The following is a 13223-nucleotide window of genomic DNA, read 5'->3' on the forward strand; positions in this document are numbered from 1 at the left end:
GAGCTCCCCAGATGAGGGTGTCAGAAGTTCCCTTCTCCGGTTTGGGGATTCCTAGAGTTAGAACGTCCCAAGGTGCTGCTGCTGCGGTGCGATGGTCTCAAGATCCTAGGGTCACACGGGCTGCAGTCCGGGGGGAGCACAGTCCCTGCGCGGCGCCCATTCATGCTCCGCCCGGGTGGCGTGCGAGGTCTGGGTGTCGCCTGCCGGCAGGAGACCGAAAAGAGCTGTCTCTCTTCGTGCATCTCCTAGCCCCTTGGCTGCACGCAGTCAGTCCTCTCTCTCCTGGGGCTGATTTTTGCTGTTGGTATAATCTCTCATCTGTCGCCCAAACCAACAAGGAGTTGGCGGGAGGGGGCGGCGAAGACGTCCAAGCGGTTTCCAGTTCCATCTTTTCCCGGGCCTCTATCGCGACGCTCCAGGAGTTTTGTGTCGCGGCGACACACAGACATATATATGTGTATATATGTGTATATATGTGTATATATATATATATATATATATATATATATATATGTATATATATATGTATATATGTATATGTATGTGTGTGTGTGTATACACACACACACATACATATATACATACACGACTTTCCGCACGTCTATGTCCGTTCCTTTGCAAAGCGTTTCTCACCCACTTATCTCGTTTAACTTCAGGAGGTCCCTCTGAGGTAGCAGACGCAAATTCCCATTTGAGGACGCTAGAGAAGGGACTGGCTTAAGGTTAATGGCATTGTCAAAGCACTGGACTTGGTAATCAAAAAACAAACACAGAAACAGAGACATTCAATTCCCTGCTAACTAAGTGCAAAAACTGCTCTTTCCAGCTCTGGTGTGGAGGCTCTCCCCAGCCAAGGATAGAACTCCAAGTGGAAGACTCTCAATTTCTGCTTCTGCCATCCTCACCTCTCTGTCTGGGAGAGCCAGTAGAACTGCACCCATAGAATCCTTGCATCTCATACATGGAAAGGTTCACAAGAAGAGGAGGGAGGCCCCAAACCTGGAGATTCCATGGTCACAGGGCTGGGTGGGTGCTCCAGCTGCCACCTGCCTTCAAGTGGTCATTTACTAAAACCAAAGCCAGGAAGAAACAACACTTAGGCCTGCAAAGACTGTCCACAGCAGTAGCTATCAGCCACATGGGGATAATTCAAAGTTAGACAAGTTGTCAGTGGAAAATATATCCCAATTTTTGAAGACATAGCATGACAAAAGAGTAAAGCATATATTGAGTACATGTTGAAATGATATTTTGGGTATATTGGGTTGAATACAATATATTATTAAAATTATTCTCACCTGTTTCTTTTATTAATACGGCTACTAGGAAATTTAAAATTACATCTATGACTTGCATTTTATTTCTATTGGATACCACTGATTTAGACAAATTCCTGTCTAGACTGAACCATGTTCTTTGTGAACAGAATTGTGCAGTCCCCCAAATAAAAAGAAATTATTAATAGTGTTCATACAACCTTCTTCATGGCCCCACCCTTTCCTACCAAGCTAACTCTGCAGAAAGAGGCCTAGTTTCTCTTGCCAGAACTAGTGCTAGTGCTCAAAGTTTTGCTTCTTTCTTTCTTTCTTTCAATTAAAAACAGTCCATCTTACCACTTAGTTTTATCTGAAAGCTTTGAGTGGCACCTCTGACATATTTAATGTTGAAAGTCCTCCCCCACAAATAAAAATTTATAAGATGAGATAAAAGTGGGAGTGTTGCCAGATTTCCTCTGATTTTGGTGAGCCTGTTGCTTACAAACAAAACAAAACAAAAACAAGACATCAAAGTTAAAAATCCAGTTTCTTTCAAAGCTCACTTCGTTGACCATCCAATTTAAATGTTCTTTTTGCTTTCTGCATGGGAGGGCTGCTGAGGCATAGCAGAGGGTGCCAGGAATGGAAGATCTAACCCCAACTATTGAAAGCCATCACCAACCAACTACCCTGAGAGTCCTCTCATCTCTTTGAACATTTTAGCATACCCATTGGGTCCAGGGCTGCTTTATGAAAAGAAGCCATGGATAATGGGCAAATGTATTTCTACTTGCCTCACTGGAAAATCAGATTTATGGTAGGGCAGTAATAGCTGTGGGATGACCAGAACATCCCGCTCAAAAGATTCAACGAATTGTGATATAATTGCTTCTTGGAGCTAGTCCTGGGACTTTAGGTGCTTGCTATGATTTGTATCAATTCCTTGAGTGATGGTTAGACTTTGGATTGCTACTCTGAGGCCCTGGGTGGCCCACCAATGCTGCCAAATATGCAGGGTGGCATCCAAGTTGATGGTGTTCTTAAGTCTAATATGGGGGAGGGGAGTGGACTGGGAGAGCCCTGTTGTGTAACAGGGAGACTAAAGGTTTGAAGGTCTGGAATGGAACTGGGTCTCACTGGAGAGCTAAGTGTGGTCTGAAGTTCTCAGAGGCAGGGAAAACCAGCTGGATCAACCAGAGCAGATTTCTTCTATTTAAAAACAAATCTAAAAACAACTACTTTTTTTTTTTTTTCAAACTTGTCCTTACTTTCAGAAGAAAAGCGCTGTCCTGGCCTTTTATTGCAGTAATGTAGTCAAAGGTACAAAAGGCCGAACCATGTGAAAAAGCCTGTTTTGTGCAGCACAGGAAAGGGTGAAGCTATATGACTCCTGATCCTGGTGTAGACACTGCGCTGTCTCCAACTCCATCCTATATTGCCATGGACCCTCCCTGATAGAAAGCCAGAAAGGCCTGTTCTTTGGGGCTTCACCCTCTTGAAGATCCCTTGTGCTAATCCAAAAGCTGCGGGCAGCCTCTCCTCAACTCCCATTTACAAAACAAATCAGTGTTTACACGGTGTGCTAGGAGATTGAGCCTCTCCAGCACTCTTGGTACCTTCCTCGTGGGTCCCAATTCGGTCCTCTTTCTAGTCCTGTCCTCATGTCACGGGGATATTTATTTTGTGTAGACAGCCAAAGTATCTATTCGTTTTCGTCCCTATTTTCGGCTCACATGGCGGACACGAACCGATCTACCCCTCCAGGATAGGCGGTGGCATGGCGGGCATGGTAGGCCCCTCCACTGCTCCCTCCCAGTTGCCCGCCAGGATTGTAGCAAGGCCCTAGCGCTCCGAACTGGCCTGGCGACGTGCGCCCGTAGAAGTCCACAGTGGTCTCGACTCCGCCGCTGCTGCCACTAGCCGGGGACGAAGCGGGTCCCGCCAGGCGTCCAGCTGCAGCGAAGAGCGCACTGCTGGCGGCTTGAGGGTATGCGCCGTCGGGACCCGTGTAGGCAGCAGCGTAGGTGGAGGGGTTGGGTGGCCGCGCCCCTGCGCAGCCGGTGGTCTGGTAGCCGGTGGTAGTGGCGGGAGCGCCTGCAGAGGCAAAAGCACAGGAACCGCCAGGCCCAGACGGCGCGGGACCCAGATCTGGGCTGAGCGGTCGCTCAGGAACCAGGCCGAAGACACGGCAAGGGCTCGGAGACGCGGAGGGGTAGTAGACTGGAGGCGGCGCGGCGAGCGACGGCGGTGCGTAGCTCGCATAGACCGCACCCGGGTAGGGCGTGCGTGCGGCGGGCACCGCTCCCGGGAAGATGGCTGCGGCGGCGGCAGCGGCGGCTGCGGCTGCCGCAGCCGCGGCGTCGTGCATGTAGGCCGGGTAAGTGGAGAGGTCCGAGCGCTTGAAGCGCTTTCGGCGGCGCAGGAAGCTCCCGCTCTCAAACATGTCCTCGGCGTTGGGGTCCAGCGCCCAGTAATTGCCCTTTCCCGGGCGGCCGGCCTCACGCGGGATCTTGAGGAAGCAGTCGTTGAGCGTGAGGTTGTGACGGATGCTGTTTTGCCACTTTTTGGGATTGTCACGGTAGAAAGGGAAGCGTTCGGTGATGAATTTATAGATGCCACCCAGAGTGAGGCGGCGCTCGGGCGCGTGCGCGATGGCCATGGCAATGAGCGCGATGTAGCTGTAGGGCGGCTTCCCGCGTTGCAGGGGGCGTTTACGCCGCCGCCCACCCGCGCCGCGACCCACGGCCTCCGCGGGGACCCCCGGCCCAGCCGGTGCGGCCTCGCCGCGCTCCTCTTTCACGGCAGCCAGTGCCTCCGACTGCGACGGTGGCGGCGGCGGCCCGCTCTCGGCGGTCATGGCTCAGCCGTCCCGCACGTCTCCAGGCGATTGCGCCGCGGGTCGCTGTCGAGGGTCCGAGTGGGGACCGGTCCGAGGTGGGAACTCCGGACGTGGGGTCCCTGAAACTGAAGCTACGGCCCGCGGTGGAGAGCTCTGGAAGACCTCGCAGGCTGGCCCCGAGAGCACAACTGCCCGGGCTGGGGCGCGCTGGAGGCTGGGTGCCTTCGCTCACAAGGATAGCACAGTACCGACAGAGCCTCGCGAATGCCCTGACCACTTACGACTCAGCTCGTGTTCTGGAGTTCAAGGCCAGGAGGCGGCGCGGGGACCGGAACTGGACTCAGGTCACCGGCCCGAAGGGTCCTTTGCAAGCTGGCGCCAGACCGTGAAGGGGTCCGGAAGTGGTTCTGGGGTTTGGGTCCTGCAGCTGGACTGGAACCCCTGCTGGTCCGAAGATAGCCGTCGGGACGTGAACGTAGAGGAGGTTGCAGGTTCGGAGGCCTGAAGCGAGGGCAGTTAGTGCCTGCGCGGGGCTTTCTGGCGCGGGCAGCGCATGCCGCGCCCCTACGGCCCAGGTGGCGGGCCGTACTTACGGCGAGAGGCGAGTCCAGGCAGTAAGGTCGCGGCACTGGCAAGGGTGGGCTGCCCGCAACAGCTCCCCTTCGCGGTGTTGGAATCCAAACTTCAGGCCGGCTGGCGAGGTGCTCCCTTGCTTACACCCCGATCAGCTCCTCCCTCCGCCGGCTTCTCCTTAAAGGCGGCTGCAAGCGTGGGGCGGCGCCGGTTACCTGCCCGCCCCCCGGATTGCCCGCCCCGCGGGCCTCGGGCTCACCTCCTCAGGTAGGCATAGTTGTGGCGGCGCAGCCGGAGCCCCACAAACGTCAGAGCAAGGAGGGCGCTTGGAGATGCCGAGGGCAGGCCCCATCAGAGCACCAACGGGAGACTGAGGTCATGAAAGTCTAGGGATATCTAGGTGCCCGGACTCAGCGCTTTCGGATTTTCCCACCTCGGTGAAGAGCTGAGACTCGCGGGTAAAAGGAAGAGCTCGCCTCACTCTCCTGTCCTGAGAGGGTGAGAATTGACCTGGGGAGGGGGTTGGTTGGTTATTGTGGGCTGGAGGGCAGAACGGGAGAAGTTTCAAGTAACTGCCTCCCAAGGTCTTTCAGTGTGATTTCTGAACCCTGAATGGGCTGTCCTGCCCACTCCGGTCACGTATTTCAGACGGAGATTCCCAGACCCGAAAGGGAAGGTGACTTGCTACCATCCCACCGCGACTTCACTACTTGCGCCTCTGTTAGGACTGCGCTTCCAGCTGCGTGTCAAAGGTAGACCCTTTCCCATTTTTTAGTCCTAGATTCCTCAACTGTACCCAGGATTTGGATCGCAAGAGTTCTTCTGTTACCGATATTTAGGGAAAGACCATCGTCTTTGAGGGGCTTGGGACTTCTCTCTGGGTGATGGAAAGTGGAGGGAGACTAGGCTCCTGCCCTCTTGCGGTAACGGCCTTCTCTAGTCCCCCCGGGGCCAGGGAGGACTCAGGTGCTCTCAAACTAGCAAGCAGTCCCTTCCGCAGCGGGGCTGAGGGTGCGGGGTGCTACTGCGGGTAGGCACGTCTGCCCGGGAAGGGGCGGGCAGAGGGGACCCCTTGCTCAGCGAGTGTCCGATTTCTAAAGAAGTTTCTTGTCGTCCCCCGAAGGTAGGACTCCGTGCTAGCCTGGGACTTAGCACCGCGCGGCCGCGCCGATCCGGATGCACCCTGTGGCCTTTATCGAACTGGTCCCTTCCTCCTCGCAGGACCTCAGGGCATGTGCGGATCTACAGGACGCAGCTTCCCCGTGGGGGCTGTGGGTACGAGGCCGAGCGGAGGAGAGTGCCTCAGGAGCTCCGGAGATCCCAGGTAGAGGTTTCCAGTCTGAAATGGGTGGCAGGCCTTCGGGGTTTTAGTTGCGTTCTTCAGTGAGCGGAGAGCAGGCTCTGCCCCGCCCCCGCCGAGTATTGGGCTGCGGTCTTCGGAAGAAAGAGGCAGAAAGTCCAGATCCTCGCTCCTCTGACCCTAGCTAGTGTGGGAAGTGATCTATACCGTTTTGTTTGACTTCCTTAGCACAGGCGCTGGGAAGAACGAAGAGGGGCGCTTTACACTCGCTAAACAAAACATCCAGCTTCCTTCTTTCGAAGTAAAAGAATCGAAAAGCCAGATTTCGTCCTGTTTCGTTTTTTTTCCAAAAGGGAGAATTCTTGAAAAGCCTTTACTTTAACTGGATTGTACCATAGAAATCTTTTAATACTGATTCTTTGATTCTCTGTATTTCCAAGATTCTGAGATTTAGATTTCCAGAATTTAAATTCTGGACGATTATTCCTTCGTGATTCTGTAAAGTTCTTTGACTATGGTTGTATTCTTGTGACTTTAAACTCCTGGTTAAAGTCTAAAAGCCTATTGATTATATATTAAGATGCTAGAACTATGACTTTTTTGCCTACTGTGAGCTGCCGCTTCTCTAGTTTTAGATAGTTTTTCAGCTCTAAAGTATATGCTATTCATTTTGAATTCTTGTCTAGGAATGTCTAATCAGAAGTTTTAGGTCCTATAAATCCACAACTCTTCTTCCTTGATTTCAAAATGTGAGTGCTGGATCTATGGTTTTGTAGCTCAAATAATCTTATTATAGTAGATTTTCTAATATTCATTTCTGTATACTTTCATGATCAGCCCCATGACTTTATGATTCTCTACTTTTGAGCTCCAGTGATTGGCTGCACGCCTCCATGTCTCAGTATTTTCCAATCTTCAATGTTTCATTTTTCTAGAATTCTGATTTTTTTTTTCTCTCTCTCTCTCTTGAACTTTGTTGCTAACCAGCTACACCTTTGCTGCAGACCAAGACCTAGCCGCCTGAAATGAGAATTCTCCAGATCATGAGTCTATGATTTTCATGAACAAAGGACCCCTAAGATTCCATCCCATAAATGTTTTAGTCAAATATTACACTTTAAATTTTGTACTTTGAAGATCCTCTGACTCCATGATGTAAAATTGAGAATACATGATTTGATAAGTATAAGGATCTTGAGTTTACCCGTTTGGATCAAAATCATAGGTAAAAATTTCCTCTGTGCCAGGGTATTTCCTTCCTTTTTTCTTTACTTTCTTCTTAGTTTCTTGAGTAGGGATGGGGTGGTCATGGTCAAGTCTTCCCCTCTTCATGTTTGTGGGGCCACAAACTATTGAGAAACATTGGTCAATGAGGGAGGGTGAATTCCCACCCCCTGGAAATCATTCTCCCAGTCCAACAGAGGTGGGATTTTGTGGCTGTTGGTGGGCCAGACAGTTTCCATCTGCTTCCCTCCAGTATTCTGCCCCATGTATTCCTGACACCCCCTGGAGAAACCTGAACCAACGCAGGCCATTGTGTGTGTGTGTGTGTGTGTGTGTGTGTGTGTTGAGGGGGTTCTATAGAAGATGCTAGAAGCTCTTCTGTAACAACTACTTTTTTTCTGGTTTAAACTCCCTGAAAGGTTTGTAAATAAAAACGGGGATCCAAAGTGTTGTGGAAAATTCCTCCACCTTCCTTGACCCCAAAGCTCCTTCATAAGGATGCAGAGGTGACCAAACTGGTCTGCTTGTGGAAATTAGAGCTGGAAGGAGACTGGGCCCACCCAGGTTGAGGAAGAGTTACTTAAAGTCATTGGGCAGACAGCAAAACAGGTCTTCTGACCGGCTCTCCTGGCCCCCTGGCATCTCTTGCCCCCCCCCCTTCTCTGAGCCTTGCTTGTGCTTAATTTTTGAACTTGGGCTACTTTCTGATCCAATCACAACAGAAAGTATATTGCAGGATACTTGCAAATATGACCCAAGAATCTTCTTACAGAGGCAACACAATGATCTCTATTAGAGTTATCTTAGGGCACACCAGTCAGGGTGACCAGGCTGTATGAGCTCGGCGTTAGAGCAAAACAAAGTGGCCCATGTCACACTCAACCCAGAAAGACCACTGTGGACTTTAGTCCACAGCACTTCGGAATTCTGAGGGCTTCAGCTCCAGACTCCTGACCCACCCAGAAGTTTGAACCATCTTCAGCGCTTCTTAGGCCTCAGTTTCCCCTTCTGTGAAGTAGGGATCTCTTATCTGTCCCCTCTTTTTCACAGAGTCTGAAGAATGAAGGGGGCGGGATGCATGGCCAACCCGCGATCGTTTTCTTCGTGTTTTATTTTGGGTCGAAACAAAGAAGAGAAGCTGTTAGGGAAAAATTCAAGCCTGTCCAAGATGGGCCGAGATGAGACGCCCCTCGTCGAATAGGTAGCGGGTTAAGTAAAACATTCTGTGTGGCCTAGCTGGGATTTTGAGCCTCAGAGGCCCCGGGCCAGCATGGACTCTTTCCGCTCTCGCTCTCCGAGCGTCGTGGGGACCTCCCCGCGCTTGGTCTGAAAGTAACGTAGCTTGGAGTGCTTGGTCGCCGCTTGTTTACTTAAAACTGCGAAAAGGATCATCTTCAGCCCCAGGACGGACAGTGGAAAAGAGAGAGAAAAAGGAGCCCAGAAAAAAAGGAGCCCCTTGCCTCCCATCTTCGGGTTTGCTTGGACCCGGCCGTCAGCCCCCGGGTTAACCCTGTTGAAGCACCTCGAGTTTCAACCCCCTCCCAACCTCTGCCCCGAATCCTCTGTTCGCGCTGCCCACGCGGGTCCAGAGCGCTCAAGTCCCAAAGCGCAGGAGTCGGGCTGGACGCTTGCTTGGTCGGAGAGCTTGGTCAGATGCCGAGAAGCAGAAAACTGCCCCAGAGCGCACGGACGTGTCAGACCGCGCACTGGGAGTGGTGGCAGGTGCAAGGCGGAGCCCCCGCTGCCCCCAGGTTAGCTCCCCACGCTTTCCCCTGCGTTAGGTGAGCTTTCCGACCACGGAGGAGCACAGGACATCAAACGCATTGACTTACTTTGAGGGAGGGAAGAGTTGGATATGGCCGTGGACCCTGTTGGGACAACCCGGGGCCTGGGGAGGAGGTGGCGCCGAGAGAGAGGAACTCTACCTTTTTCAGCCTTTGCCAGGTGCACACGGATTAGATTCTGGAACCCTCGTCGTAGGATCTGCTCTCAGGGAATGTCTGGCCTCCGGGTTTGTACGGAAGGGCTCTGGGACTCCCGGAAGCCCAAATGTGTACGGAAGATTGTAGATGTGCTTTTTGGGAAGCCCGTCGTCTCAGGTTTGCAATACAACATCTAAAGAGCCAATGATGACTCCTCCGCCTTAAAAAGGGAGTTGCTCTAGACTGGATTCTACTTCAACCATCAGATACAAAGGAAGAGGCTCGCTGGGCAGCTTAGTTTCAGGCTTGCGCTAGGAGAAGCCAAAGGATTGAGGCGTTGGTAGGTGTCCTGAGGACCCCAACCCCGCTGGTTGCCTGACTTGGCGCCCACAGTATGAGGCAGGCGTGGCACTGTGAGGCTCTGCTTTGTGCCTAGCTTTTCAGTCCCTCCACCCCACCCCCGTCTTTGTCTCTGTCGCTCTCCTGGGGAGTGTGTGTCTGTCTCAGACTTACCATTATCAGTTAGCCTTTGTTAGGATTATGCCTACAGGTGTCCTCCCTTTCGGGGTGTCTACCCAGTCACTCCTGAAGGGAGACTGCAGGGGCTGGCCAGTACATTCCAGACAGTTCCCTTTGCCCACATCAGTCTCTTCTCTCCTGGAGGATGGTGCAGAGTGGCAAGGCCAGGAGAGACAGACCTCCACCTAGGAGGACTCTGGGTGTGCTGGAAGTCATGATCCTTGGCCTTGCAGCCCAAGTGCTTGTCCCTCACTCTGCTCCTTGAGCTCTGCATAAGCTGCCAGGGAAGGAGAGGGACCAGGGTTATAGGTGTTATAGGGTACCAGCTTTCTCAACATGTCCAAGGTTTCAGACAACTCTCTCAGGGCACTCTAGCGTCCTGTCTGTGTGCAAACTCAGGTCACTTGGCTGTCCAGAAGCCCTCATCATCCCAGTGGCAAGAGCAAGCACACTTTCTGGGACATGGCATTCAGGGCCTTCCCTACACAATTCCATCCCTTTCCACCTCCTCTCCCCCTTGGTCTTCCTTTTTGCCAGTGTTTGAGAACACCACTCTCAACCAGCTCCCAGAGAACTGCAGACACTCACAATTGAATAATCCCCTAACAGAACATGTGACAAAAGCTAAAATACAACCAAGCTGGGGCAAGCCCTAAGAGGGAGTGTTTGACCCATTATGGTATCAGGGAGGACTCCCGGTAAGAGGAGATATTTGAGCTGAGGAGGGGAAAGTCTGGGCTTTTGCAGGCTCAGGTTGGGAAATGTGGCTTCATGTCGTTTGCCACCCAGATCATCAGCACAGGACACAATGCAGCTCTCCTGTGACAGCCTGTTACTCAGAGTCACCTGGTTTTGGGTTAGTGTCTGTCTCTGCCTCTTTCTAACTGTGCAACCTTGGGCCAGCCATTGTTCTGCTCTGAGCCTTATATTTTCAATCTATAAACTAGGGATGATAGTAATGCCATAAAGGAGTTGTGAAGGCTAATAATATTAACTTGCACACACATAACTCTTATATATACTGTTTTAATCACTTTATTTTTTTATTTGTTCTAATTAGTTATACATGATAGAAGAATGCAATTCAATTCATTATACACAAGTGGAGCACAGCTTTTCATTTCTCTGTACACAATTGTTTTAATCACTTTAGACATTAAATACAATAATGTATCAGGAGACCTGGGCTCGGGAAGATCATTAGCTGGGCATTAGGGATTCATCCAGGAGAACCCACAGAGAACTGGATCTGGAAGCCATGGTGACTGGAAAGATAGGCCATCCAGGCAAAGGAGCAAAAAAGCCCAGAGGCAGAAGTCTCTTGGATAATGGAAGAGCAGGAGGGAAATTCAGATCAGAATAGCACCTTCTGCCCTAGATTCAGCTGTGAAGGACCCTGGGATGTTCCTGGGTCCTAGAGATAAATAGTTGTCTTGGAAGAACATTTTGGAGAACTTGCCTTGCTGGGTAGGAGTGCAGGGTCTTTTAGGGGCAGCTGCTATCCCTGGTATTCTGGAAACTTAGGGACTTGGATCTGTATGCAGCCCTGGCCTCTGCCTGGGCAGATCAGGCCCAACCTTTTGGCAGGAGGGTGGGGAAAGCTTCAGCGCTGGGCTTGATCCCAGCTTTGGTGAGTTCAGACACAGAGTCTTCAGTCCTGAAGCCATGCACATGTTCACTGTGTTTACTGGCCGGTGGGGGAGGACCCCAGGCACTATGGGTCTAGTTAGGGAAAGTGGTCTTGGACATAATCCAGTAGTGAAAAAAGGTGAGAAATTGCCGTTGGGTCCCTTTAGGAGGCCTCAACCTAGATGGATATTGTGTGTGGCTCCCTGCATTCCCTGAGCCCTGGCCAGGCCAAACTGTCCCCAGTGGGACACTGAACAGCTGGAACTTGGCTCTGGGTCAGTGGATTGACATTGTAGGAAAGACTTCAATTTATGCAATGGTTCTGGGGATGGAGAAGAATGACAGGAAGGGGAGGAAAGGTCTCTCTGGAAATGGCCAGGAAGTGGAGTTGACAAAGCTTAGGAGATGCCACCAGTTAGCTACTGTGTAGAGGTCAGTGTCTCAGGCGGCTGAACTGTCCTCTATAAGCCTGTCTTACACAAAGCTGGAGCCTAGTAATTAACTATCGAAGGAGTCACACCATTGCCCTCCGAAAGCCTCAGCAGGCTTCTGTCGCTTCCACTTTTAAAGCTGTCACTATCACAGATTTCCTACTATATTCCTATATCTGGTTTGTGGCTGCACTTCACTGCCTGGCATTTGCTGGCCAGAGACAATTGACATCTGCTTTACCCAGTGAGTAAGCAAGACCCTTCAAGTTCAGGTAAGCAGCTCTAACTCTTTTTTCAGATTCACTTTGTCCACTCACCTCCTAGTACTTCTTCCTTGGCACCAGGGTTTCTCAAATTTGTCATTTATGGTATTGAAACAACCTAACAGATGAACAGAAGTGGAAGATTTCTACCAAGAAGAGAAAAGGGAGTGTCCTTCGTACCACACCCTGGACATGCTTAGTGTTTTATCAATGACTTAGAAGAAGACTCAGAAGGGAAGCTGATTGGCCTGTGACTGACCAGGATGAGATGCTGATGCTGTAGCTGTCAGACCCAAGGCTTGCATTAATCCGTGGGCTGGGAGACTGAGCCAAAACCAACAAGAAGACATTTAAAAAAACTGTTATGAAAACATTGTAACTTTACAGGAGACAAACCAAGAAAAAAAGAGTCCCCCCCATGCCAATTACCTGTCATTCATCTACTAGGTTTTCTGTTCTGTGTTTTTTCTTTTGTGTTCTTATACATATACAGAATTTGTATGTTTACATAGGTGGAACCATAATGTATGCACAATTCTGTGGTCTTTGTACACAGTGCATTTGCATTATTTTGTAAACAGAGCTACATGTTGCTTCTCACTCCCCCCCCCCCCCGCCCGTCTGTAATTGTGAATGAAATTGTCTAGTGTTGATCTAACCCTTTCATGGTATCTGAGCAATTAGGTAATTTCCAGTATCTTTGATATAGGTGATGCTGCCAGGGATATGTTTGTATAAAGAACTTTTAATTTCTTTTGAAGTATTCTTAAGACAAATGTCTAAGAGTAAGATTTATGGGACATAAGCATTTTTATACTTCTTAATATAGTGCTATGAAATTATCTCTAAAAGGAAATTATTTCTTGCAGCTCACCATAGTCAAGATACTTAACATTATCTGTCATATCTAAAAGTTTCCTTACACCCCTTTGTGATAAAATCATTCCCCTTCATTATCTGTAAGCAATCATTGATCTATTCAATGTCACTGTAGATGACTTTGCATTTAATAAAATTTTATATAGTGAAATAGCGGGTGGCCTTTTTTCTCTTACTACTTTCACTTAGCCTAACTCTTTTGACATTCAGCCATGTTGTGATATCAATATGTTTTTTCTTTTTATTGCTAAGTACTATTCCATTCTATGAATATACCACAGTTTATCTTTTAACCTCTTGCTGGATGTTTGGTTTACTTCCCCTTGGAGCTATTATAGACAAAGCAGCTATAGATTTTTGTTTATAAGTCTTTGTGCAGACATATGCT

General features: G+C 50.1%; 1 protein-coding gene and 1 long non-coding RNA gene across 3 annotated transcripts; one reads left to right on the forward strand and one right to left on the reverse strand.

Annotated features, from left to right (window-relative positions):
• Positions 1-568: 568 nt before the first annotated feature.
• Foxe1 (forkhead box E1) lies at positions 569-4787 on the reverse strand. The gene has a single exon (XM_058578084.1). The coding sequence runs from the start codon at positions 4111-4113 to the stop codon at positions 2986-2988; it is 1128 nt and encodes a 375-aa protein (XP_058434067.1). The 5' UTR covers positions 4114-4787; the 3' UTR covers positions 569-2985.
• Positions 4788-4987: 200 nt separating this feature from the next.
• Positions 4988-12976, forward strand: LOC131424044 (uncharacterized). Of its 2 annotated transcripts, none has more exons than XR_009226442.1 (4): positions 4988-5166; positions 5317-5420; positions 5792-5992; positions 8243-12976. It is a non-coding gene; the product is annotated as an uncharacterized LOC131424044 (long non-coding RNA). The 2 variants fall into 2 exon arrangements; XR_009226443.1 differs by having other exon boundaries at positions 5890-5992.
• The last annotated feature ends 247 nt before the right edge of the window (positions 12977-13223 follow it).

This window comes from Marmota monax, unplaced genomic scaffold, assembly GCF_021218885.2.
Source record: "Marmota monax isolate L192 unplaced genomic scaffold, Marmota_monax_Labrador192_F-V1.1 WCK01_AAM20220418_F8-fsc00069, whole genome shotgun sequence".
NCBI lineage: Eukaryota > Metazoa > Chordata > Mammalia > Rodentia > Sciuridae > Marmota > Marmota monax.